Below are 25,797 nucleotides of genomic sequence, written 5' to 3'. Positions count from 1 at the left end.
GCCACGACGGAATAAGGCATAGTACCACCATGGCTAACTGCCATACACGCGAGAAATTTACTCCGCAAGAAGCCGAGTAAGCTGCAACGGACGACTGGAACATTGATGACGGTCAATACTTGGGAAGCAACACTGTCGAAAACTTGGAAACCCGAGACAATCTGTTATTGCGGGCATTTGCTAACCACCGGGAAATTATGCCATGGTCCCAGGCGTTCTTAAAATAATAGTTTCGCCAACATGGCGGGGCATCTATGCCACAGGACTCGACTAGCGAACCCGCTACGGAGCATCGTCAATTCAATGTCCTCCGGAATACTCTATGTCAAAGACTCGCGCACCGATGTGCAATATGAGATCCCAATCCGGAGAAATGCCGTCTCGGCCGTGGACTTCAAAAAAATCAAAGGCCCAGGAACGGGAACCGACCGTGCAGATCAGGTCGCTGGTGGCCTCAGGGTACATGACCCTGGGTTGAGAAATACTACTGTTGTGGAGACGGCCATAAGCTTCTCGTACGAGTTCCACTGCAGTGGCGGAACGACCTGACTGTTCTAGGGATCATGAGAGGAGTTTGCTTCTTTTCCGCGGCTACAGCTTGGAGCAACTTTGGCAAAGCGATTTCGAGGACGTACTGCATCTCCTTGTCTGGGGATCTTATCCGACAGTGCCGCAGAGGAATAATCTCAGCCACAAATTGACAGAGGCCATGCTAGCCGTGCCAGTTGATGTGCAGAGAACGATCTGGAGCCTTCCGTAAGTAAATTGGATCTGCGTCTGCCATCGCTGATGAAGTGTCTGTCTAGAGGCACCTCGTCGCCGCTGCCGCTCATTGTTGCTGGCCTTTCGGCTTGTCTAGCTAGTCACCCTGACATGATCCCGGCATCGCATGATGCTAACATGTATCGGAATAATCCTGAGGATACCGACCGTGCAATTATCCGAACTGTGGCTGCCTACGCTGTGGTATTTGGCCTTGTGAATAGCCATCGGAAGGGTCTACGATTTACGCCGCCATCTTGGGGAAGGTCATACTATGAAAATCTTTTTGTGATGGCGGGACTTGTGGACTCGAGGACAGGTCGTCCCGATCGTGTCAAGCTGTCCTGCTTCCGCCGGTTTTCTATCCTCAACTCTGACCACGGAATGGCATTGGCAGTCTTCTCTGCTCTGGCCACATCATCATCCTTGACGGACCCTATCTCCTGCTTGATCACGGCCATAGGGTCGGCGTGGGGGCCGCTGCATTTCGGCGCCACGGAATCCGCCAAGAGAACCTTGAGGGATATTGGCGAGGCCGAGAATATACCAGGTTATATTCACAACGTGAAGCAGGGACACGTGAAGGTATTTGGGTATGGCCATCGCTCGTACAAAGGCACCGATCCGCGAGTACCGCCAATCCGATCCATATTGAAGGATCTGGATATGTCTGCAGACAAGCTCTTTAAACTAGCCGAGCGGATTGAGAGAGCTTGTTCGAATGATGCCTACTTCAAAGAGCGGGAGCTGTACGTGAACGGTGACTTCTACGGACATTTCATCTTTACAGCCATGTACGGCGCCCGAAGGAAAGCGTTGCTCGATTGGACCCGCTGCTGACACGTGTAGTGGCTTCGACCCGGAGATCATCCCAGCGGCTATGTTGGCCCAGCGGATCATGGGAATTATGGCGCATTGGCGGGAGTACATGCGTAAGCCGTGATGCGACGGTAGGATATATCGGGACTTTCTAACAACCTACAGTGACACGCGGCAAGTTGTTGCGGCCATCACACATCTACACAGGGGAGGCAGAGGAAAGACTATTGCCGAAATTGTAAGTATGGTTGAATGGCATATACGTCAGTTGTCACACTAGGTGATAGAGCAAATCATGGTTTTCACGAGCATGCAGTATTCGTCTAGAAGTAAGATAATCTTGGCTGGGACAACTAAAATCCTCCGATTTCGGGCATAGAGTTGAAGATCATGTCAAACATTCAGCAAGATCAAGCGACTCTGGTGGCAGCGAACCAGCCTGCCACCGAAGGCACACCCCTGCTGGCTGAACAGCCCGCGAAGAAGCCCTACTCGATTTTTACACCTGGCCAGAAACGGCTCATCATCCTAACCGCCGCGCTTGCGTCCAGCTTCTCACCACTTTCCGCTAACATCTACTATCCAGCTCTGAACTCCATTGCTGCAGACTTACATGTCACTAGCTCGCAGATTAACTTGACAATCACAACATACATGGTACGTGTGGAATTTTTCATCAGCAGCTGGCTGCACTGACCGAACAGCTATGTCAAGGTCTCGCCCCGGCCTTTATGGGATCCTTCGCCGACCAAGCCGGCCGTCGACCAGCATATATCCTTTGTTTTGCCGTCTATATCACAGGTAATATCGCACTCGCCTTGCAGCACAGCTATCCGGCACTGCTGATCCTTCGCGCCATCCAGAGCTGCGGTAGCAGCGGCACTGTCGCGCTCGCTTCTGCTGTGGCTGCAGACGTGATAACATCCGCTGAGCGCGGTACATATATGGGAATCACGTCTCTAGGGATCATCCTTGCGCCGTCTGTTGGACCCCTGGTTGGGGGGATCCTAAGCCAGTACCTGGGTTGGCAGGCCATTTTCTGGTTTCTTGCAATAACATCTGGGGTATTCTTTGCCCCCCTCCTCATCTTCTTCCCGGAAACATGTCGCAAGATCGTAGGTGATGGCTCCATTTCACCATACAGCTGGAACCAGTCTGGCCTGGCTTGGTACAGACATTGGCGCAATCCAGCACCCGCGACTACCAGTAACACGGGCCAGAAATCTTCGAGGATTGCCCTTCCTAATCCACTAACAACGTTGCGTCTTCTTTCGCACCGCCCAACCGGGTTCGTCTTACTGTCCAACGGCCTTCTCTTTGCCAGCTACTACGCTGTCACTGCTGGAATCCCATCACAGTTCAAGGAGACCTACCATCTGAATGACTTCGCAATCGCATTGGTCTTCGTTCCTGCTGGCGTGGGATCCCTTCTAAGCACAACCTTCAGCGGACTCCTGCTCGACTGGAATTATCGGCGTCTACGGGAGCAATTCGGGTCTCCGATTCTCCAAGCGCACCACCACGGAGCATTTCCAATTGAGCGGGCCCGAATCCAAATTTGTCTCCCATTGACGGTGTTACCCCTCATTCTTGACATTACTTGATGACGTTATTGACTGATGAGTGCAATATCATAGCTTCTAGCAGCCTTGTCTATTCTAAGCTACTCCGCGCTCATGAGCCTAGCCACGCCGACCCTCTCCCACGCTCTTGTCCTCATCTTCGTCATCAGCTTCTCTATCACAGCAGCCTACAACATCATGAATATTCTGATTGTGGATTTGTACTACAGCACACCCGCCACAGCCATGGCGGCGAATAACCTAGTGCGGTGCTTTCTTGGAGCAGCAGCAACAGGACTAGTGCATCCAGCCATGGTACGCTGGGGAACTGGATGGACATACGGGTTGGTGGGAGGAATGGTTGGGGCTGTAGTGTGTCCGCTGTTAGGGTGGGTGTATGTGAAGGGGATGGTATGGAGATGTGCAGATGAGAGATATAGACCGGTAGCAGAATAGTGATAGTGAGAGCCGATTGCAATAATCACCGGCTGACAATATTTCCCGTTCTGTTACACTGAAGCCCGCGAGATAGTATTTATAATAAAGTCTCAAATCTAAGCTCACATACATGACATCTCGCACACTTTCTACCGCTACACCTGGTACCTACCATTCCAAAAACCATTATGAACTATTATCTCCTCATCTCCCTCCTCATCCCCATAGTCAGTACCCAAATCATCGACCCCCTTCCACACTATCCCCAAACCCTCCATCTCCACTACCCCAACACCCCATGGATCCAACCCGGCGACACCCTCCAAATACTCGGTATACCCTCTCCCCACCCCCCCCCCCCCCCCCCCCCCCCCCTAAACCAACAATAACAGACACGAAGCCCCTCCCAATCCTCAGCACCCAGCACCTTCCCCTTCGCCAAACGTACACCATCCTCTTCCTCGACCTCGACGTCCTCTACAACCACACCACAGCAACCGTCATCCTGCACTGGTACCAGCCCGACCTAATCCCATACCCCAACAACACCAACATCCTCCTCCCAAACCCCCAAGTCCGCACCAGAAAATCAGCACCTTACATCGGCCCCCAACCCCCTACCAACTCTCACCACCGATACCTCTACCTCCTGTACACTCAACCACCCAACTACACCTTCCCAGAATGTTTCGAGCACATATTCCCCCCTACAGCGGAGGCACGAGCAGGGTTCGACATGAAACTCTTTGCCGATGCAGCGGGGTTGGGGACGCCCGTAGCGGGAAATTGGTTTTACGTTAGGAATGAGGTTGATTTACCTACTGGGAGTGGTAGGAGGAGTGAGTGTGGAGTTACCACGTCTACGAGTATGAGTATGGCTACGACGACGACGACGACGACGACGACGACGACGACGACGACGACGACGACTTCGATGAGGTGGGTTGAATGCGATTTTAGCAGCAGCAGCATTAGTACTTCTGATTTCACCACTAGTACTGCTATTCCTGCTACAACTACCACAATTCACACACCCACCAACCCTCCCACGGAGACCACGCTAGCAATGAGTAACAACTTCATCGAAGAAATCCAGGTCCAGGCCCAGGCCCGACTCAGCTAGCGCTATAGCCTAAATCCGACCCAACAAGGCGGTATGGTAAAACCTTACTTTCTGAACAAAAAAAAAAAAAAAAAAATGAATGAATGAATCAGCACGCACGAACCATCTACCATATTCGTAATAGGCACCACACCATGTAACACAACCTAGGGGGATAGACCTACCTTATTGGGAACTCTCCAATCATCAGCAGCACCAGTACCAAAGCTGAACAAAACCTCATGACAAGCATATACTACACTACACTAGACAAGCCTACAATTAACACCTAGTCCAGTCCAGCCTACACAGACAAAGCAAGCTATCCGGGGTAAGGGGGAGGGGGAGGTGGAGGGAAGCATGTCTCTCCCCAATCATCATCATGCAGAAGGAGGGCAAGAAGGGTGGTAGGACAAGTACTAGTAACCCAGAACTCAAAATCTGAGTTTCTGGGCATATGAGACAAGAACGACAGAGATAGTCTTCTTTGGGATCAGCCTTAGCGGTAGAAAAATAGGAGTTAAGTGGGTAGTAGACTAGTAGGTGGTAGTGGCAGAAGGGTCGTGTGGAACGTGAAAAGATTTCTCTCGCCCATGTAACCTCGACTTAATCACCCACCCGTCGTCCCGTTCGAACGGGTTGCTTACTGTGTGGGAACTTGTAGTTGCTGTGTGGTAGGGCGTGCAGGGCGTGGCATCATGGCGTGGCTTGGCGTGGCGTGGCGGTCAACTAGTTCATAGTATCCTCTATGCTGGGATTTGTGGTGTGTGGTTGGGTTGGGTTTGCTAGTATGGCTACTAGTAGTAGTAGTTGTTGTAGTAAGTAGTACTGACTGCTGTATACTATTATTATAGTACATATAAATAGTATGTAACCCCCTGGAGGATGATGCAGGAGAGCTTTACTTATTGCTGTGAATTATTACTACGCTAGTAATGTAGCAGTGTTCTTCTTATCTATGCTGGTTATATATCTATCTTGTCAACATGAACGAGCATCCCCATCCACTGCCTAAAAGCGTCAAAGTCCGCTCCACCTGCAACGCCTGCCAACAAGCCAAGATCCGTTGCAGCCATGAAAAGCCAGCCTGTCGAAGGTGTCAGAAACACCACATCGACTGTGTCTACAGCATATCCCGACGTTTAGGGAGACCAGCGAAGAAGAAAGATGTCGACGACGAGAGCGACTATCGTCGCGATCGTGAGTTTCTAGATGGGCCTAGGAAGCAAGAGTCGCGAGCGCGGAACGGTTCCAAGAACAGTAACAGCAATAACAGCAGTAACAATAACAGAAAGAAGAAGATGAAGTTAGAAGACGAGCAAGAGACTGTGTTGGATGATACTCTACTGCTACTGGACAAGGCAGGTGGGAGCCAAAGTGTTTTGGACCCTGTTGGTGTGATAGATTCGGTTCCAAGTCTACCGGGCGATTGCTTTTTGGATCAGGCTACTCCCACAGCTTTGTGTAAGTGTCACTAACTTGTCGGCTATTATACCGCTGTGTGATGTTAATTGGAATAGTCGCGGATAGTGGATTCGATCTATTTTCCGATAGCTGGGTGCAAGAGTTCATTGCCAACCCGCCGGTCGATCTCGGGCAGGAAGGTTTGCTGCTGGATTCGATTGTAAGCAGCGTCAAGCCTGAAAGTACTGGTGGTCGTTCTCCAGTAGATCCGAAGCACAACCCGACAAGCTTTATTCAGGATACACCGCTTATCGCAGCCACGACCTTGGAGAAAATTCATGGTATCATGGACGCCCCGTCAGAGGCGAAATATCTGAAGGAAGACCCCCTGGCTTGGTCGCTGCCGTTCTCCACGATGGACCCTTTCCCAGCCAGACAGATAGCCACCGAAACTACTGCATTTGCTCAAGCGAAGATGACAAAGAGACCATACCTATATGGCCTCCCTGCGGGAGAGATAAAGCCCGTGTCAGCCGTTCTAGCGCCGCACGCATATCAATTCCAGTGTCACGAGTACACGATCCAGGAATCGTTCAGGCAGATGTCGATCGCCGTAAGGATGGGGCCGTATATGTCGATTGACCATATTCTTCACTGTCAACGTATGCTGCTGAATGTATCCGATACCATTCTCAAATGTTGCGTCTGCTGCATCACGAAGAGGGATATACTCATGGTCATCGTTGTCAATATCGACAGTCTAATGACGAATCTGGAGGCTATAACGACAGGGGAAGCCGGGAATCCACAAAGACTGCTTTACAACGGGTATCATGAGCATATGCTGCCGGATTGCAAGCAGGATATTCCAGGAAATGTGAGCAGACGGCACCGGAGTGGTGGACTGCATTTCAGGAGTCAAATTGATGCATGTCCATTGGTAGTGGGAAAGTTCTGCGTCCAGTCTGGTGACAAGTACTTCTGCATCTTGCAGATCTTGTACAGTCAATTATCGGATCTGCTGTCAACGGTCAAAAGAATCACACTTTATACGCAAGAATCGTCCGCTCGCGTATCTCTGACTAAGGAGACTGAGAGGCGGTTGGAGGAGGTTATGTTGCAAATGAAGAGGATGACCAGGGTGTAGGCGATGGCACTGCTGTTCATAGTTTAGAAACTTTGTAGTGATCAGTTTTGATTCGACTATTGGTTGCATTTTCCACGACCTTTCTAGGCCGTATCCTGCTTCTGAACTCCCGTAACTCCTAAATCAGAAAGCAATCAGTATTGCCTTCAGATTATCGCCAAAGCAAGGGTCCACTTCTCGTATTCACTCCAAGCCAAATTGCTATACGTTGACCAGCCTACCGGTCACAACGATATCTGTGCAACCCACTGCGGGTCGAATGACAACATGTTCCACGACGAACAGGCTGTCCAGATATTCTGGACCAACAAAGCCAATTCCTTCAAGGTTGATCGGAAATGTGAGGCTGCCATGAATCACACCCACCGAGGTCGTACTTGAATGGAACGACACGTGAAGGCAAGTATGAAGTTAGATTGAGTCATATCCCAAGCCCTCCATCACACAGCATCTGGAGGATGATAAGACTTACCGTCAATAGAGAAGCCACATCAGCAATGTCAACGGGGCACCAAATGCCCCAGCACGCCACCAGAATGGAACCGTCCACTACCAACTGCCCCTGCTCGATTAATGGACTTCAAATAATTACGGAGCTCCGGACTGTCCAGCCCGTTGTTGAACTCGGCACGGTTCTCGATATCGTTCAAAGGGTATATACACACGGCAAGGATGTACTCCAATGCCAAGACTGTCGAAAAAGCCCACACTCATCATATGTGATGATACCAGCATTGGCGGAGCAATGTCTCTCCCTATTTGAAGCCGTCTGTATAGCATATAATATTACGAGGGGAAACATGCTATTTGATCCATCAGTGTTGGCGTTCGAGGAGCCATTGCCGCAATTTATCTGTATGAGGAGTAAGACAGTGTTGGGGCAGATAGAGCTGGATGAAAGGGAGTCGGTGATGCTTGTAAGAACACTACTGGGGAGGAACTTAATGAAGATCTTGGAGGTGTTGGAGACTCTGCAAAAGATATTCAGGTCGTTAGGGAAAGAGGCTATTGAAGGGGGACGATGTGCGGGCCCCGCAACGCTACGGGCGTGTGAGTCGTCGGTTGAAGCCATCATGCGGAGGTTCGCAGTGTTCATGAAGCAAGTTGAGGATAACTCTGGTAGGTCGTTTATACATTCTAGGTTCGTGGTTGTGGCTAACACTGATTCGTGTAGGGGCGTGAAGGACGACGAGGAGTGAGGGGCGAGGACGAGGTGTATCCTATATACTATGTGAGATCAAGCAAGTTAATAAATTAGATTGGGTTCCGACGCGTTAGCTCAATCAATGATTAGACTGGTACTAAGGCCAGCAGCATATGATGTAAAACAACACACGAGTGATCAGTCATGAGAAATATTGAGTCGAGAACATAAACGGCAAAGAAAAAACAACACGATGACGAGTCGCGAGAAAAGTCAAGTCGACAACAGAATTGAAAAGGGAAAACAGACGGAGACCAGTCACGAGAAGACCAGTTCAAAGAAGACCACTCCAAAGAAGACCAGTCTAAGGAAGGTCAATCAATCCACCACATTCTGTCCAGATGTCATCCCAACGAGCTGTCTGTAATCCTTCCTAGACGTAAACCAAAGACGTGTTGAAAGTAGGTACTCGCATAAAGAGATGAACCGAGAAGACTTGGCGAAGGAGCAGATACGCAAGTTAGCGAGGCATAGTGCGCTGATAGGTGCCTAACCATTCACCCCATCCGATGACTTTGCCAGCCATGGCCTCCTTAATGACTGAGACGGTGGCCTTGTCTGGCTGGGCAATGTCAAGGGGCTCGCTCAGCGCGACGATGGTGAAAATGTAGCGATGATAACCGTGGCCGTAGGGGGGCGAGGCACCGATGTAAGACGACCCAAGAAGGTTAGGAACGTATCTCCAACCAGCCAAGGTGATGCGGCCAGGCATGTTGGGATTCATGTCAACGTCATCATCGTAGGCAACGAAGCAAGTGGGTGGAATCTCGAAGAAAAGACCGTGAACGAAGACCATGGACGGGATGGGGACGTCGGGATCTTCGCAAATCAGTACAAACTCTCTGGCTTCTCCGCAGCGAGGCATAGTCCATCGGAGGTTGGGAAGTCTGCCTCCCGTCTCAACGTCAAGGTAGGTGTGATGGTCGAGGAGGCTACATCCGGGCAGCCCGCACTCAGGAGCCTCTAGCTTCATATTTGGCACAGGCAAGTGAGCAAAAGCGGCGGACTTGGTGATGAGGTTCTTGTCATGGCCTCTAACGTAGTACAACATTTTGAACAGCAAAAGCTGCAAATAGAGGAAGAGAACCGAGAACATGGTGTCGGTCCTCTGCAGCAGGTGGTATGGACGTGTGGAAAGGTTTGGATGGTCAAGGGGAGTGTTCAAGACAAGGAATACTTAGAGAGACGGTATGTGTTTGGAGGATGAGGGTAGAAGAAGAAGAAGGTGAAAAGGAGGAACAGAGGAAGAAGGAATCTCGACGTGTTGTTGACAGAGAAGGGCTCAACGCAGTCGAGGAAAAGCGCCTGAACCGGCCCGTGGCCGGCTGCCCTAGACTAAGTGGCATTTCCATAGAAACAGCAGCAGTCTAGTGTTACCTTTGGTCAATTTAATAGCCGTCTGTCAGTCATACTCTAAGCCCAGGAAATAATGCCCCGCGTCTGAAAGGGGCTAGAAAGCCGTGAGAGAATGATTCACTGGATGAACATGAGAGCCCTGAATGAGGCAATCATGGTGTAGAGATGTGCAGAACGGCGACAGATTTCACGGTCAGGCATGAGCACAAGCACAAGGATATACCAGCCTGACATGGAATTTAGTGAGGGCACATGAAGAGATGTGAAGCCGGCAAGCCAAGCCGATATCGATCGATCGGATCAGTTGCTCTGATAAGAACAGCCAAAGTGGATCCCCATGACGTAGTGTGCATTGGTGTTGAGTTGTGCACACTGCCTGGCTGAGTCAGCAGTACAACACTGGTTGGACTCATCTCCGCAGGTCTCCGAGACCTCCGAATGTGACTTCGATCGTATTTTCTCCCTTGATGGACCTGCTGTGAAGTTCCTCTGGTCCCCTGCTCATCAATCCTATTTCCTCTGATGGCTTTTGCATCTCCGCCGGCCTCTCCTCCGGATGAGGATGGCCAGGCCCGCGCGCCGCGCTATCCCGGCGAGGATACAACGCCCACCAGCCTCCAGGAAATCTGGGGATGGTACGCCTATGGTATAGCTGCTGAAGTGTTCGCGGTATGCGGCGTAGGTGTGTAATCTCTTCCTTGAACGCATCCTTGTGTTTGCAATGTTAATGATATCGTATAGGCTCATTCCTTCCCCTCACACTGGAACAATTGGCCCGTGAGCGCGGGTTCCTCCAAAGCAGCCATTTGCCGTGTGTCGGTCCCGACTCGTCCTCCGCGCCCAAGGAATCTTCCCCAGCCATGTTTCGCCGCGATGACACCAATGAGCAGTGTGTGGTTGGACTGATGGGATTGGAGATCAACACGGCCAGTTTTGCCATGTATACTTTCTCTCTGGCGGTTCTGGTGCAGGCGTTGACTCTGATCTCATTCAGCGCACTGGCAGACTATGGTATGACCCACTGCCTTTTCGGAGTATAAGGCAATGCTGATAAATCGTATAGAGAACAATCGCAAGACGCTTCTTGTCGCATTTGGATTTATCGGATCAGCAACAAGCATGCTATTCGTTTTCGTCGCGCCTCCAGTATTCGTACTGGGTGCGCTTTTAGTCGTCGTTGGAGTCGTCTGTCTCGGCTCATCCTTCGTCGTACTGAATTCCTTCCTACCAGTGCTCGTCGCCAATGACCCCTCCATTCAGAACAGCAACAAGGAGTCCGCCGCTGAACTGCATCGGCTTGATCCAGAAGCCGAATACGTGCACGCCCGCACATCCTTTGATAGGGACGAACCAAACCATCGCCCTCCAACCGGGCTCGGTCTAGGCGGCGCAGCAGGCACTTCCTCCCCAGAAATGCAGTTGTCCACCAAGATCTCCTCCAAGGGCGTTGGTCTCGGCTACTGCGCAGCAGTGTTTGTCCAAATACTCAGCATCCTGCTGCTCTTCACCCTGTCCAAAACCTCGATCTCCAAGGCCTCTGGCACGCTTCCTTTGCGCTTCGTTCTCCTGCTCGTTGGCATCTGGTGGTTCAGCTTCACCATGGTGAGCCGGCGCTGGTTGCGCAGCCGTCCCGGACCACCCCTCGAATCCACTTCAACGGGCGCAAGCAGCCACCAACCCCGCTGGCGCATCTGGCTTCACCTCGTCGCCTTCGCGTGGAAGTCACTGTGGAAAACGGTTAAAATAGCTCTCAAACTCCGCGAAGTCATTGTTTTCCTCGTGGCGTGGTTCCTCCTGTCAGACGCAATGGCCACTGTCTCCGGTACGGCAATCCTCTTCGCCCGCACTGAACTCAAAATGAGCACAACCATGGTTGCCCTCCTTTCCATCACCGCAACACTTTCCGGTATGGCAGGAGCGTTCCTATGGCCTATTGTCTCCCGGTACTTCGGTCTCAAATCCAACCATACCATCATGGTCTGCATTGCGTTGTTCGAACTCATCCCGCTTTATGGTATGCTTGCATACATCCCTCTATTTAAAAGCTGGGGCGTGATCGGACTGCAGCAACCATGGGAAATATATCCCCTTGCCATTGTGCATGGAGTCGTTTCCGGTGGATTGTCTTCGTATTGTCGGAGTTTCTTTGGGTTGTTGATTCCTCCTGGTATGGAAGCCGCGTTTTATGCACTTTACGCTGCGACAGACAAGGGGAGCTCGTTCATCGGACCTGCAATCGTCGGGGTGCTTATCGATGCAACCGGACAGGTACGAAGTGGGTTCTTCTTTATTGCGGTGTTGATTGTCTTGCCTATTCCTCTGGTATGGATGGTGAATGCAGAGAAGGGAAGAAAAGAGGCACTGAAGATTTCAGAGGATATGGTGAGGGGTGGTGAGGGAGAGGATGAGGAAGTGGAGGGATTGCTGGCTAGGTAGATAACATTAGACGGTGAGGATATACTGTCTGGGAAATGATTTATGGAATGAATGAGGAATGAGAAGAATTCTGAAGGTCACAAATGTTATTTATCGATGGGGATAACGCTTGCATGAGCACGTGATCATTTTTATCTCTATATTCACTGTTACTATGATGTGCTCATGTGCAAGTCACGAACATAGTAGTGACGGTTAATGTCACTCATCATCATCTACAACTACCACCATCCAAACTCCTACTTCCCCATTACTCGCCAGTAGCGGCGTGCAATGAACCCATCTATCCCTTCCCTGTGCATTGAATCTATTCAACCATTTGATCCTTGCTGTGACGCTCCGACCACTCATCAATGCATGCAGTAATTCATCCCTAACTGCTGCACTACTCCCGATTCTAGAGAGAAAGGAGGACTGCAGTATTCCAGGGATTTGCAGCGAGGGCGAAGTGAACAATATCCTTAGTGATGGATATGGACGGACAAGAAGATACTATAACAGTTAGCACTCTGTCGCACATTAGGTGAGAGACACTCACATTCTCATATACACCAACCAACGCCGTCCCCATCTTGGTATCTTTCTCTCTTATCCCATCGGCCTCGACAGATTCTTCACCTTCAGCAACAGACCACCTTGTCCGGAAGCTATTACGCAATGCTGGGGAAGTCATAGGTTGGAAAAGACTTCCTCCGATGTCTTGAGTGACCTTCAGCTCTCGTGGACTGAATAGCTCACTCAAGTCACGGAACTCGTCTCTCTGGATACCAATCGGTGCCTCTGCGGCTTCCACACCGTCCCTCATCTGCTGCTTTTGCAAATCTCGCAGCGACTCCATCTGAACACCGTCCATAACCAACCCACTGACATCGATCTGAGCCCCGATGAAGTACCGCACTCTACCATGGCTGTCGCATAGTGGAGCGCACTGCAGAAGATTCATAAAGGGAGAGCCATCGCGACGGCTACACCGTTCGATTGTCAGCATATGTGCGCATACTGGACGCAATTAAACTTACTAATTCAAAAATAATTCCGAATGATGCCTTCCGGCTTCCAATGCCTCCCTGATCCTCCGCACACTATTAGGATTCGTCTTCGGTCCCTGCAAAAACCGACAATTCCGTCCAAGCACATAGTCCATGCCATACTGCGTCGTGCGATGGAATTCTACCACCAAAACCAACAGGTGTCAGCAAAAGAACAAAGGCTCATCAGGAAGGGGACTGCCTACCCTCCGAAGCAAAAACAATCGGATTATCACGTCTCGACGGATCTGTAAGACAAAAAACCTCCGCCAGTGCCTTCTCGTCATCCGTTCTCTGGAACCTCTTGGGTAGGGTCCCCCTGACCCTTTCTTCCACCACGCGACTGGTAATCCCTATGCAGCGCGAGGTAATAAACGCAGGGAGTTCCTCATCAGTAAGCATCTTCAAGGCTTCCTGTACCCGCTTCTGCAGCGCCGGGTGGGTGATTTCTCCAATCTTCTGTCCTGACAATGCAGACACAGATGATTTCGGTTGAGCGTCATCGACAAAGCATCGCACCAAGCAGTTCGCGTAATCGATTGCTTTAAGGGCCTTACGCGCTGTCAAGTAGTAAATCAACCTGTGGAGAGAGCGTGGACGCTCCTCAAGAAGAAATTCGCGAAATTTCGCTAGATAGCGCGGGTTGTGCAGAATGGTAAGCATATGCTCCGATGAGAAGACGAGATCAGCGATCTTTTCGAGAGCATGGAGTGGCGGGGCCTCTTGTTTATCGTGCTGTGGTGCGATAAGATCATAGGACAAGCCAGGGTCACAGACAGGATTGAACTCGTCGGATTCGTCATAGTAAGGGTTCGGCTGGTGAAGAAGAGGAAGCTCGTGAATCATATAGTTCCTACGAAGTGTCTTCACCGACGGCCTCGAAACCAGAGCTTTTGTCGTGATATGTGCACGACTAGGGGGACGAGGGAATCCGAGAAGGATTTCGCTAGGTCGTCGTCTGCGCACCTCTCGCGACTCATCTTCGCTGATGGAAGCGGAAGACGTAGATGTTCGCCATGGCGAAGGCGCATCTGAGGGGGGGAAATTGTCCAATGCGACAGTGGACGGGTAGGAGCGCAGTGAAGTTGCGTCGAAGTGGTCCATGGTTGGTGCTGAGACTGAGATGTTTTGTCCGTGCCAGGTCCCTAAGTAGCATGGCATTTCACCCCTCCTTTATACAGCATTTTGTATTCGCAGACGCGACATATCCAATGATCGCTACGACATACGAGATTATCCCCTGAAGACAGGTAGGAAAAGGCAACCTCTCATCGCGATGTGAAGCGATCGAAAAGAACCGCCGCGGCGTAGATGCGAACTCCGATCGATCGATTGCCGCAGGTGTCAACCACGAGATCGAGAACTTGTTCATGCGTGATGCAATCCCGCATGCGATGTGTCTGCTCCACTATTGATCTACATGGGCAGAAGTATTTTGGGAAAGAAAAGCAAACTCTAATTGAGAAACTGGTGGGTGTCTGTTCAACATATTGATTGACCCGTCTGCGGGAGGTAACTCTCCTGTCCACTAATAGAGCAGGGAACTCAAATCCCATCCAACAATTAACCCGTGTTCTGCAGGCACAGATGTGGATTCCTCCCAACTAATATCTAACCTTAATATAGGTAACCAACTCCCCCTGCTCCAATGCCGCACCAGTGATAGGATCCTCACTATCGGGCCCCAACAGACGGAACAACCAGTACGGCAGCTTCGATCCAGAATCAGAGTACTCCTTGATAGCCCAAGTAGTGACATTGTTGGCGCCAATAAACAGGCCGTCCTGCTGCGTGCCGTTCACATAGTGGTGGTAAAAGTCGACCGGGACGGACGCCTGCTCGTCCAATCCCCACATCATGAGCGCGGTATAGGGGATAGAACTGATGTTCAATGGCTGGAAGCTGTATCCGCTCACGCCGGTCTCGACAAGGCCGTTGAGGATAGAAGGAGAGGAGTCATCGCAGATGATGGGGTTCTTGGCCTCGTCGTTTTCGGAGCCGATGGCGATCTAATAATTCATTTGTTAATACTAGTAACGAACTACTTGATGATCAAAAGGGGTAATGAGCATACATATCCCATATGGATACCAGTCTCTCCAGCAGTGCGGAAGACAACGCTGGTATCACCAAATCCCTCAATAGGGCAAGCCTGATCCGGCGCGGTAACGTTCTTGCAGTCGGTGGCAGCAAGCATGAAGTAGCCGGTGGTTCCAGTCTCCGGGGAGTACGAATTGATGTTGGTGCATCCTCCGGTGGCGCGAACGGGTTGCACGGCCGAAGCGTAGGCAGAGCCTGCGAGCATGGAAACTCCGGTCAGGATAGCGGGAATCATGATGATGATGCGGATACTTGTGTTCTGGAGATCTGAGCCTGGAATACAAGTAAACCTCGACGGGTCAGACGGCCATATTTATACTATGCTCGTGGCACAACATGCTCACGATCGGTAGAATTGGCCGAAAATCGCTCTCAAAAATGCGACTCTAGAACAAATTCCCTGATTCTGTTAGCATCAATCCATCATAATCCAGTTGTGCCTGAATAGGCAAAAGACCCATACAGAAGCTCGTGGGGGCCGTTCAGGGACCAGCGCGTATTGGTGGTCCGTTTAATTTGGATGGGGCGGATACGACGGCTCGATCCGTCAATATTGGTTGGCAGAGGAAACTTCTCCTTTACCGACGCCCCATGATTTAGTGGGAGGGTTTGGGGCGATTGCTACCATGGGAGGGAAGCAACTATTTGCTTTGGACCCTGACCGAGGCCTTTGGTGATGGATGCTGCCTGCAGGGGTCGCAGTGATGCCTGCTTCAACGTGCTTAGTGCATAAGCAGTCTTGCATCTAACTGGACCGTTGGTGAAACATGTCCAGTAGGATTGTCCGTCAACTATGACTGTGAGGATGCTTGGCTCGGCAATGGAATTATCCTCATGTCTCGCGGGGCGCATGAGGCTGAAGTTGTTGTCTGCTCAACGTCCATCCATCCGGTCGGAGATTCGCCCGAATTGTCCGACAGAGCGACCGTAGGCAATACAACCTGGAATTAGAAATTCATTAGCCATGAGGGAATCAGGCATCCATGAGCATTTGGTAATTCAGGCTACAACTCCAAATAATCAGGGATACCTATTGCCAATTCTTTCGATTTCTTTCGGTTGTGTCTATCCAAGCCGCTCGATGCCTCATCGCTAAGGCTGCGCATTGCATATAACTGTGTCCGGGTGTGCATAAGCAAGCTTTCCTTGATATTGGCACTATTGTTATGTTATTTTATTTGTTTCCTCCAAGCCAGCTGAAGCTTGAAAAGAGACGATACCTGTTAGATATCAGCCATAAACAAGACATGTTCCTTCAAGAAAAAGTCAAGGATTCCGTTTCCCGCGGGCAGGATAACCTGTCAGTCCCGCTCGGCCGACATTTATTCTCATACGCACAATTATTTATTGGCATCCTGATGGATAAAGTATTATGCCTCTTTCTTTGATTTGGTGGGGGATCAAATCACATCGCTTATGGCAACTACAAAGCCAATTTCTCCCCCCCAAGGGGACGTTTATAGCGGATGTATATTGACAGGTAATATATACACACAATGCCTTTGTTTCAACCGTCTATTCTGTTTTCTCTCAACACAATAAATAGACAACATACTAGGTACCCGGGCGGATTAATCTGAGAGTATCATGAGGCCCTCAGGGTACTTTGCACGCATAATCATATCATAAGCTTAACCTCTTAACACGTGAAAGGTTTACTTATCTCCCCCGACCGAAACTCATTAACCTATAATAACCCACGTTAGCATATATCTTCATATCCATATAGAAACCACTTACCAGCTCCGCAATACTCGAATAAGTACCGCAACCGAAAACAATCATACCGACAATAAAGACCACCAAATTACACATCGCAGGCCGTAAATTGTGTTTCTCATACCAAGCCCCATCCCTCAAAAGTACAAACCACATCACTGGAGGAATGTAAAACGAGAGACCGGACACAAAAAGTGCCGAGATGATGGACAGTAGCTCCGAGAAAATCGGAATAGCCTCGGCAATGACCCAAGCGAGAACAGTAACAAGGGATATGAGACCCAACCAAGTCATCCAGCCCTTTCGGGTGTTGATAAAGCGGGCGGCTGAGTCATGATAGAACTTTCCGTGGATGTATCTGCAGACGACCGTCACGTTAATAGAGCCGGAGATGAAGATGACTGGAAGAGCTATGCCGAAAACCACTCTTGAAATGACTGGTCCGGCTGATAGTAGGGCAGGAGATTGCACGCCCTGGCCCACAAAAGCGTAGATAAGCGACCCTGTCAATGTGTAGATGACGATTTGAATGCCTCCTAGCCACCAGAGGGTCTTGATGTAATCCTCCGGAGTATGCATGTCTTCCATGAAGGAAGGCAAGCATCCAGCGAAAGAATAAGCGAAGACAATGTTGTTCGCGGCGACAATTGCTTGCGAGAAAGTGATCCCAGCTATGGGCCACGCAGACCACGAGATATGATCAGCGGAGAAGGTACCAGTGGAACTGTGACTTTGAATGCCCGTTGCAATCACCGTGACTCCGATGGCCAAGATAATTGAAGCGAAATCGATATAACCAAGGATTGCAATCTCGGCAAAGGATGGAGGAATGGCGAGCATCATCAGAATGGCAGCGGAGACAATACTGAAGACCACCGAACACACGCTGCTTTCAGTGATGGTCTGGAAGGCAATTGCGCCAGTCAAGCAGTGAGACCCAATGACAAAGACCAATAGGGCAACAAAGCTGCCGACGAAGATTTTGCCTCCCACATTCCCCAGGAGAAGATGGCCGACATCTGCATAGTGCCCAACCTCGGGGTACTTTAGTTTCACTTGTCCAATGTTATAGCCCGCATACATCGCTACGAGTCCGATACCAATTGTGAGAATGACACCGGCAACCATCCCCAACGTAGCGAAGGCAGAAGGCAGGCCCAAGCTCCCGAGGGCAATAGCCTCCACAATGGAAATGACCGTGAGGCGCTTCCATCCTAGCCGGCGAAACCTGGCATTGCCCTCTAAAATGTACTGGGTCTCGGGATCGGACAGATCCGGAGTCTTCGGAAGGCCTTCGCTGGCCATGAAGACGCGAGTAATCGATTGGCGATGGGGGTAATGTATGAACTGAGTATGAAGTAAGTAGGGCCCCTCTGAGTTCTTGAGATGTTCAAAAATGTTCAAGAAAAGGACCGGGGGGAGGGGGGTAGAGATAATCAGATGATCAGATAAGATGGAAGGAACTGATTGCTTCCGAGGGAATTTCCCGGCCGCGCAACCCCACCCTCTCTGTAAAACCTTTCCAACACTAAGACATCACTAATCCGCTTCGGAGGACTAGCCGCTTTACCCCTCACGGATTCTCGAGTTCGAACTTTGAATTTCTTGCATATGGTGCAATCAACTCGTCAATCCCCAGAATTTCTGAAAGGTTTCATTTCAAAAAGCACGAGCCAAACGTGGCTGTTTAGAAACTTACCTTTCATGAGGCGAAGATGGAAAACATATCATCCGAGGCGCAAGATGCATTCATGGCGAGAATACGATGATAGTAGAAGCCAAGGGCGGGTCGCCGATATTAAACAGCCCCGTTCAGACCAATGGAGAATCTATGGAGGATGACAGGGAATCCTGCCAAGTCAACTGGTGTTTAACCCACTCTCCAAGATTAAAAAGATTATCTAAATGCACGCTTCACACTACCATTTTATAGGAAGCGAACAATTTCAATTCTATTCGGACTTTGAGTTTCATCGATGTCTTTGGGTTGAGTAACCTGTATTTTCGTTCCAAGCACCATAACGAGCATTGTGATTGCATCTCCTAGTGTTCTGCCAGCGAAAATCTAACGAGATGGACATGCGTTCGTTGTTGATTGTCAGAACAGCATTTGCCAAGTGGGCCAAATATCACTGGCCAACATACAGGCAAAATAGTAATTCCGATATCCAGTACAGCTCTCCCGGACTAGCTGTACTATAGTATTCTTTCTGTAAGTTGACATGTCTGCAGGCTCTGGAGTGGAGATTCTATTTCTAAATATTCGTCTAGCTGAAGGCTTTTCTATATAGCTCTCCGTGTAAAACATTTGAATGATTTATTGATAACATCTTTTGTTTAAACACTCAAATGAACAAGCTCAAACGTTTTAAAGTCGAATTATTATGTTAGAGGGAGGCTCACAACTCGTCAACACTATTTTCGGCCAAGTAGACTCGAACAAAATAGTTCTGGCTACTGGGCAGACGGCGTGACTTATTGGTCTCAACAAAAGCTAATTAGATTTGGGTGATAACGATAACAACAAAGAATAAGAACAGTAAATGAAAATAGTAACACACAGATAGAGGAAGGAACTGGAGAAAAGACTTGTCATGACCGATTTGCGCCCTTGAAACAGAAAGGAGAGGGAAACCTATGTATTGGCCCCATTTCCGCTTGCAGCTTTAAATACACCTCGCAACCAGTTGTTCTCAGGTGTTTGACCCCAGGATCTCAAGCAACTTTAAGAGATAATTCGACGGGAAGCCAATTCCTTTCATAGGCGACAGTCTGGTTTCGGGACGAAAGGGTCAACGTTATAGAAAGAACAGTACATAAGTCCAGACCCATTGGGTCCAACTCGGATTAATCATGTTATTTAGTATGGTAAAGTACAAGCAAGTGAGCGATTGAGCGATGTGTACTAGATCAGAATAGAATTTAAAAGCACTCAAGACTAGTTGGCTGCTCTAGCGCTTGGCTGAGACAACGCGCAGGGCTCAATCCCATAAACAAATTCTGGCCACCAGTACCCCTGCAGCTACCGCCCAAGGCCGATACAGACCCGTTCTAAACAAGTGTGATAGCGCCAGTAGGGTGTGAGGGTACTAGAAAGTGGAAGCCGGAACATCTGTGGACAATATCGGTCCAATAATCTGAACAGTAAGATTGGAAGCGCCCTGTAGGCTGTCTGTATCGACTAAAATATCAAATTCTCTGGTATTCGCCCGAATCCACTAAAGTATCCAGCAAATTACGAGTCGAAAACTTAAGCGCCAGCCGCTTTGTCATTTTCTCTACGGTGACTAGGCCCTCACACTTGCGGTACTAAGCGCTTATGCATATCGATCTCTTCCCTTACGCTAACCATCGGCCGGGCGCTTAGTATCCTGTGCCGGAGAGTCCCAACTGCCAATCATTTTAAGTTGGGAGTTTTTTTTTTTTCGCCTTGAATTGGGTGTGGTCAATAGGCGAGGATGTGCTTGTCACAGTTGAGCGAACCCTGCCCACCTCCAGGAAATCCAGGGTTGGAGTGCCAGTGCTGCTCACTGTTATATCAACGTTTCGAGCTCTCCGCATTCTACTAAGCAATGAGCTGCAAGTATATGCACAATGTAAGGTTCACGTTGTTTTCCTCAACACAAGTCAAATTGTGCTCAGACTATCCTGTTTCCTACATCTTGTTAGACTGCATCAAGGCGCTAATTGAACACAAGAATGTGGATCCTGTCTTTGCGAGACTGCCAGTGACCATATTTAGACCACCATTGGCTTCAACATTCCAATGTGGTTATGCAAGGCTGTATCTAGCGTGGCGCTTCAGAACCAGGCAAGGAACCGTGGGCCACCCATGTTGTCAGCTGTCGTTCGTTCTTACCAACCACATTTGTCGGATATATAGTGATATGCACACGTAGGAGGCTAGCTACTAGGGCAAGGCTGGCGTCTATTTTAGCGCTCAAACCCATGCATTTGTGATGCGCCGCAATACACCGGCCAAAGCTCGAGGTCAAACCATCGACCCCTTCTGGCCAATCCATTATGCCCGGCGGCTGCTAACGCTACTCGGAGACAAAGAGTAGAAAGCACTGCCTCATCTCAACATATGGATCAGTTTGCCGCCAGGATTGATGGTCCGTTCAAACGAAATATACCAGAGCATCATTCATGGAATGATTGGACTTCCGCATTCCATGACTTGCGATCAGTGGCTTCCGGTGCAATCCTTCGGCAGCAAGCCCAGAACAAGTTATAGCAGGTGAGGCCTAAAGTATGACTTGCACAAGATATAAAGATACACTACTTCGCCCCGAATGTGAAGTCTCAACAAGATCACAATCGACAAGCCTCTGCTCTGCTACCAGTACAATTTCAAGTTACTAAATTTTTTTTTGCTTAACCTTTCTTCAAGACGACCTTCTACAAAAAAACGAAAAATTAATCGAAATCATGGCTACTCGCACTGTTTACCTCATGTCCTTCCGCGGTATTGCAACCCAAAGGGCGCACTTTGCGATTTTTGTTCCGTCGGCCGCAAAACCTGATACAGGAACCATGCCGTTGGTGCGCCAATGGCAGGATATATGCTCGAGTTCAAGCGAAACTACTCCCCAAAGTTTACCAAACAGCGGTACGAGATCTTTCCGATAGGGGAAGTCTCTGGGGCCAACATTGTCGATTCTCCCGACGGACCACCGGGCACGGACAACAGCCCTAAGGGTAATATCGAAATCGCTGCAAGCCAGGTTCCAACTCCTCGGAAAAGCGAGAACTTTATGGCACCTGTCAACGAGGTAATTTGTGTACCCTTTTTTCCTATCTGCCTGTTTCCGTCATGCTTCTTCCTTCACTTCTTTCCATGTTTTTGGTCAAGGGATTTCTAACTTCTTCACCTTGGTGCTCCTAGACCACGAACAAGAGGTGTCAAGAATGGACAATGGAGTTTATCCGCCACCTAGTTTCCAAAGGCTTGATTGGAGAAGGGGCGATCGAGATAGTGCAGTCCAAGCGCGACCCGCCGACCCATGGAATTGGATTGCAGCGCGTAGCTGGACGTTAGTTGAGTTGATGGGAGAAACGCCCATTTTCGTGCGGAAAGGATGGTTAATTGAAACCAACATGGGTGCGATGTATCTATTCATATTGAAGACTATAGCAGAATGATAGCATTTTCTGTCGGGATGTAAGGTGACGGGTTGTTCCTGTATGCTATCTAGTATAGGGCTATGGAGACTGAACTTTGTGTTTATAATAGCACCATATTATGTACTTTCGTTAAAGAGGAAACAAAGAAACCCCAACACGCCTTGCCTACATTTTCATTATTCATCAGTTTCACTCATTCATGTGATTGGATTGTCTGAGTGTGTTGATCCTAAACAGCACCCATGGCCATTGTGTATTCCGAGAAGATTAAGGCTTCCTGCGCTCGAGGAAAGAGAAACTTGTCGATCCAGTCTCGGCGCCATTCATCCTCGTACCAACAGGTATACAAAGCTTTGCAATATTCCCAGTAGTCAGGATACCATCCTGATTGGGCCCAATCGACAATAGCCAGAACACGAGCCGGTCCAGAAGAGGACACGATAATGTTACCACGGTGTAGATCAGCGTGAGTGAATTTGATATCCCCAGTGTCCGGCAGGAATTCCCGCCATGGATCCTCATACCGGTCTGAGGGGGCAAGTCGGGCCTGGGGCAAGCCCGTGAACCAATCATTGAACTCCTTGATCTCGGAAAATGGACCAGTTGGTTTTTGTTCCCGCAAGACATAGTCTTGAGGCGACTGGCGGCTGATAGAGCCTAGAGAAGTTGTGTTAGTTTAGATCAGGATCCCTGTGTACACTTGATGGAGCTCCCACCGATATACTTGCTGTCAGAAGGGTGGTGCCTTAGTTGGCGTAATTGACCGATGATCTGACAGAGTTGATCACAAAGCGCCTTTTTATCATCACTATCCAGGTCGTCCCAGCTATCATGCAACGTTCGCCCGCGAATGAGTTCCATGTAAATGAAGACATGACCTTGTTCGTCAATCCGCCATCCATAGAGTTCTGGTACAGGAACTTTATCGCCGAAAACTCGTTTCAGCATCCAGAGGCACTGGGCTTCTGTGACTGTAACACAGTATCCAAACTTCACAAGAAGGTTGAGGTCTTCAAAAACTACAGGCCGTGGCTCAGCGACCATGCCACCATCGTCCGATAAAGCCCTTACTTCCGCCGGTGATGGGAGGCATCGACCGGACTCTGCAAAAAAAGAAGACTCAGTGAAGTCTACCTCCCGCCTGCTCGGGTCAGGCAGCTTGAAAGAAGGAATAGCGTGTATTACTGGCGCACTGATCGGGTCCTTCATGCTGATGATGATGATGATGATGATGAGTAGGATCCCCTTATCGCCAGCGGCAAGCCGAACCTTGGGGAAACCAGCGCTCGGCGCTTGAGATTTCCCGAAATCCGGCGACTACTGCAAACTAAATAGACCAGGAGCGCGCTACACTGCTTCCTTTATCCTTAATTGTACAGTGTATAGTATCGAGATGTTTGTATGCAACAAATTTGGCAATGATTCGTGCATGCCCATTGTCTGACTTGAGAGTGATGCTACAAATGCTCGTCCGACTCACGTGGAGAGCATTAGCCCGAAACTGTCGGACATGGTCACCGGTGGGGCAGAAGAGGCCATGTCCCCCCACCTGTGACCTTTGCTTCTCCTCCATCCAGCCCCCGCAAGGAAATCAAACGAATTCAGAAAGAGAAACCTAAAAGATCAAGAGAGGTTTGACCCTGGCGCCCATGTCTGCGTTGGGCAGACCTCGGGTATTGGAATAATCATCTCGCCGCGAGATGAGGTCCCTTCTCCACGCCCTTCTCCGATGAGTGATGATGAGACCCCCTGCTAACAAGGCGGATTCCCAAACCGCCATCAAAGTGCCAGCGGAAACGATTCAATGAATGGCGCAAATGCCTCCTCTGTGAGTTGCCGTCTCCAGTCGCCCGGTCTTTCATTCACTGTGGATCTCAGCGCTCGGCGACTAGGGAAATCTTCTTGAAAACCTGGACTAGCCCAGCGTCGAGGAGCTGGTACCATAACCTCGGATGCTTGATGACAAGGCTCTTCCTTTCGCTCCTGGTCCCTAGATGATTGCGACAATGGTCGGGGGTCGCCATCCTCTCGCTGCCGGTGCCGGGAATAAGGGGCAGAAGCAAGAGAATGCCGGAGCCGCTCGCGGGACAGCCGCAATGCTGCTAGACTTGTGCAATGTACTGCTCGTTATGCTGGCGCCTCAGATTGGGGTTGTATTGGAACCCGAAGATTGGGTATTGATTGTGCTCCGGATGCGACGCGCTGTCGATGTAGACGTACGCGTAGTCGGTTTTATTCCTATGCAAGCGATCCTCGCGCCGGATGTGCGCGTGGGTTCGATGCGGCCACCGGCGGGGGAGGGTGTGGATCAGGTTGCGGACGTAGAGCGGGAAAGTATTGGGAGCAAAGCGGAAGAAGAGCTGGCCACTGTGGTAGGAGTCAGGGGATGCCCACTCCACACCAATGGACGTGTCTTGTTGAACCCGATGCCTGAGTTTGTCGCGCGCATCGCGGAAACAGATGTGTTTTGGTGTCTGATGGGATGGCAATGACGATTGCAGGAGGGATGGCAGTTGTTTGTTCCTGTCTGTGATCTCATCCATGAAATCAGGCAATGAGCCGGCCGCGTATGTGAAGAAGACGACGGGGTCTCTGGTGGCTGGCCATGCAGGATCAAATTCGGAGATGGAGAGCCTCACCCCCCGGAGACGCTTCAGGCGACAGAGCTCGAGAAGGCCTCCATCCCAAAAAGTGTCTCGTACAGCCTGCACAGGAAAATGAAGATAAATCTGGATAGAGATGGCAGCGAGATTGGGGAAACCGAGACTGATCAACGAGAAAGTCTCATTCCATTCAGCGAGGTGTGTATCCATGCCTTGCCGAGGTGGAACACGTATCTTGAGATATTGTATTGATTGAACTTGCCAGCGTCGTAAACAAAAAGAAAAATTGGAGAAGGTTCCAACTTGCTGGGTGAAGAAAATAGTGCGCATATAGGGTAGGTAAATGTCGGGCTTCATAGTAGATCTGACGGCAGGTGCGAAGGAAAGAAAGATTCATAGAATTATTTGCAAGGTCCTGCGGCCGAGGATAGTCTTGAGACGCAATTTGAGGCGCGATACCAGTGTACTGATCAGATTGAAGAATATTTTGCTGTGTTGTCACACATTCTGAGTGATTGCAGGTTGCGGGTATGACTGATGAATGATGCCGCATGGGGTTTCGCTGTATCTTCAAGGAGCACTTCGAGATTTTACACTGAACTGTAATCGGCTTTCGTTCAATAGTGCAGACATGGTTTTCGAATACTGCTTGGTAAATAAATAGTCGGATCTCTGCAGGTAACAGTAACAGATAATGTTTTTTTTCCAGGTGCTGATTTGATACACATTGCAATGAGGATGAGAAATTGAGAAACTGCAGGATTTTCAATAGGAAGAGAGAGCGAAACAAGGCCAACGACAAATATTTGTTCTGGGTTTATCTGTCAGCCTTGTGCTAATGCTGTCTTATCGGCGAGCTAATTTAGTACCATGTATAAAGCACATGATAAGTGTCTAACCATCACCGGGAAAGTCGAGCCGAAATTAATCAAAGATTACTGGCGAATTATCTACTCGACATAAGGGAGACCGGCAGGGATCATATAACGA

At 49.6% G+C, this 25,797-nt stretch overlaps 10 protein-coding genes across 10 annotated transcripts; 4 read left to right on the top strand and 6 right to left on the bottom strand.

The window, feature by feature from the left end:
• Nucleotides 1-303: 303 nt before the first annotated feature.
• On the top strand, nucleotides 304-4,704 carry BO87DRAFT_394767 (putative citrate synthase; the record flags this gene model as incomplete). Its single annotated transcript, XM_025625143.1, has 12 exons — nucleotides 304-515; nucleotides 559-756; nucleotides 807-1,556; nucleotides 1,612-1,694; nucleotides 1,747-1,819; nucleotides 1,909-1,910; nucleotides 1,991-2,238; nucleotides 2,286-2,604; nucleotides 2,773-3,155; nucleotides 3,219-3,487; nucleotides 3,814-3,914; nucleotides 3,974-4,704. The coding sequence occupies 12 exons, from the start codon at nucleotides 304-306 to the stop codon at nucleotides 4,702-4,704; spliced, it is 3,369 nt and encodes a 1,122-aa protein (XP_025482611.1).
• An 883-nt stretch (nucleotides 4,705-5,587) lies between these two features.
• BO87DRAFT_413852 (Zn(II)2Cys6 transcription factor domain-containing protein) lies at nucleotides 5,588-8,416 on the top strand (the record flags this gene model as incomplete). Its single annotated transcript, XM_025626598.1, has 5 exons — nucleotides 5,588-6,147; nucleotides 6,204-7,230; nucleotides 7,366-7,574; nucleotides 8,054-8,353; nucleotides 8,409-8,416. Exons 1-5 carry the CDS (start codon nucleotides 5,670-5,672, stop codon nucleotides 8,414-8,416), a joined length of 2,022 nt encoding a protein of 673 aa, XP_025482610.1. The 5' UTR covers nucleotides 5,588-5,669.
• Nucleotides 8,417-8,436: 20 nt separating this feature from the next.
• BO87DRAFT_374160 (YbhB/YbcL family Raf kinase inhibitor-like protein) lies at nucleotides 8,437-9,824 on the bottom strand. Its single transcript, XM_025622724.1, has one exon. The coding sequence runs from the start codon at nucleotides 9,487-9,489 to the stop codon at nucleotides 8,899-8,901; it is 591 nt and encodes a 196-aa protein (XP_025482609.1). The 5' UTR covers nucleotides 9,490-9,824; the 3' UTR covers nucleotides 8,437-8,898.
• Nucleotides 9,825-10,249: 425 nt separating this feature from the next.
• On the top strand, nucleotides 10,250-12,409 carry BO87DRAFT_353494 (MFS transporter). The gene is made up of 3 exons (XM_025621244.1): nucleotides 10,250-10,476; nucleotides 10,536-10,805; nucleotides 10,858-12,409. Exons 1-3 carry the CDS (start codon nucleotides 10,317-10,319, stop codon nucleotides 12,228-12,230), a joined length of 1,803 nt encoding a protein of 600 aa, XP_025482608.1. The 5' UTR covers nucleotides 10,250-10,316; the 3' UTR covers nucleotides 12,231-12,409.
• A 22-nt stretch (nucleotides 12,410-12,431) lies between these two features.
• BO87DRAFT_302727 (white collar) lies at nucleotides 12,432-14,362 on the bottom strand (the record flags this gene model as incomplete). The annotated part of the gene is made up of 4 exons (XM_025619218.1): nucleotides 12,432-12,722; nucleotides 12,769-13,195; nucleotides 13,250-13,400; nucleotides 13,465-14,362. The coding sequence occupies 4 exons, from the start codon at nucleotides 14,360-14,362 to the stop codon at nucleotides 12,432-12,434; spliced, it is 1,767 nt and encodes a 588-aa protein (XP_025482607.1).
• A 376-nt stretch (nucleotides 14,363-14,738) lies between these two features.
• Nucleotides 14,739-15,758, bottom strand: BO87DRAFT_374158 (uncharacterized protein). The gene is made up of 2 exons (XM_025622723.1): nucleotides 15,333-15,758; nucleotides 14,739-15,267 (listed from the first exon to the last, which is right to left on the bottom strand). Exons 1-2 carry the CDS (start codon nucleotides 15,591-15,593, stop codon nucleotides 14,863-14,865), a joined length of 666 nt encoding a protein of 221 aa, XP_025482606.1. The 5' UTR covers nucleotides 15,594-15,758; the 3' UTR covers nucleotides 14,739-14,862.
• A 1,087-nt stretch (nucleotides 15,759-16,845) lies between these two features.
• On the bottom strand, nucleotides 16,846-18,474 carry BO87DRAFT_404794 (uncharacterized protein). The gene is made up of 2 exons (XM_025625890.1): nucleotides 17,099-18,474; nucleotides 16,846-17,045 (listed from the first exon to the last, which is right to left on the bottom strand). The coding sequence occupies exons 1-2, from the start codon at nucleotides 18,380-18,382 to the stop codon at nucleotides 16,998-17,000; spliced, it is 1,332 nt and encodes a 443-aa protein (XP_025482605.1). The 5' UTR covers nucleotides 18,383-18,474; the 3' UTR covers nucleotides 16,846-16,997.
• A 3,034-nt stretch (nucleotides 18,475-21,508) lies between these two features.
• Nucleotides 21,509-22,217, top strand: BO87DRAFT_404793 (uncharacterized protein; the record flags this gene model as incomplete). The annotated part of the gene is made up of 3 exons (XM_025625889.1): nucleotides 21,509-21,622; nucleotides 21,658-21,852; nucleotides 21,966-22,217. The coding sequence occupies 3 exons, from the start codon at nucleotides 21,509-21,511 to the stop codon at nucleotides 22,116-22,118; spliced, it is 462 nt and encodes a 153-aa protein (XP_025482604.1). The 3' UTR covers nucleotides 22,119-22,217.
• A 216-nt stretch (nucleotides 22,218-22,433) lies between these two features.
• On the bottom strand, nucleotides 22,434-23,413 carry BO87DRAFT_394772 (phosphotransferase family protein; the record flags this gene model as incomplete). The annotated part of the gene is made up of 2 exons (XM_025625144.1): nucleotides 22,434-22,861; nucleotides 22,921-23,413. The coding sequence occupies 2 exons, from the start codon at nucleotides 23,411-23,413 to the stop codon at nucleotides 22,434-22,436; spliced, it is 921 nt and encodes a 306-aa protein (XP_025482603.1).
• A 443-nt stretch (nucleotides 23,414-23,856) lies between these two features.
• BO87DRAFT_451921 (uncharacterized protein) lies at nucleotides 23,857-25,360 on the bottom strand. Its single transcript, XM_025628478.1, has one exon. It carries the CDS (start codon nucleotides 25,162-25,164, stop codon nucleotides 24,307-24,309), a length of 858 nt encoding a protein of 285 aa, XP_025482602.1. The 5' UTR covers nucleotides 25,165-25,360; the 3' UTR covers nucleotides 23,857-24,306.
• Nucleotides 25,361-25,797: the final 437 nt, after the last annotated feature.

The sequence above is a fragment of the Aspergillus neoniger genome, assembly GCF_003184625.1.
Source record: "Aspergillus neoniger CBS 115656 unplaced genomic scaffold BO87scaffold_7, whole genome shotgun sequence".
Lineage (NCBI taxonomy): Eukaryota > Fungi > Ascomycota > Eurotiomycetes > Eurotiales > Aspergillaceae > Aspergillus > Aspergillus neoniger.
The sequence above is the reverse complement of the archived record's forward strand: the minus strand, read 5'-3'. Positions and strand labels throughout refer to the sequence as shown.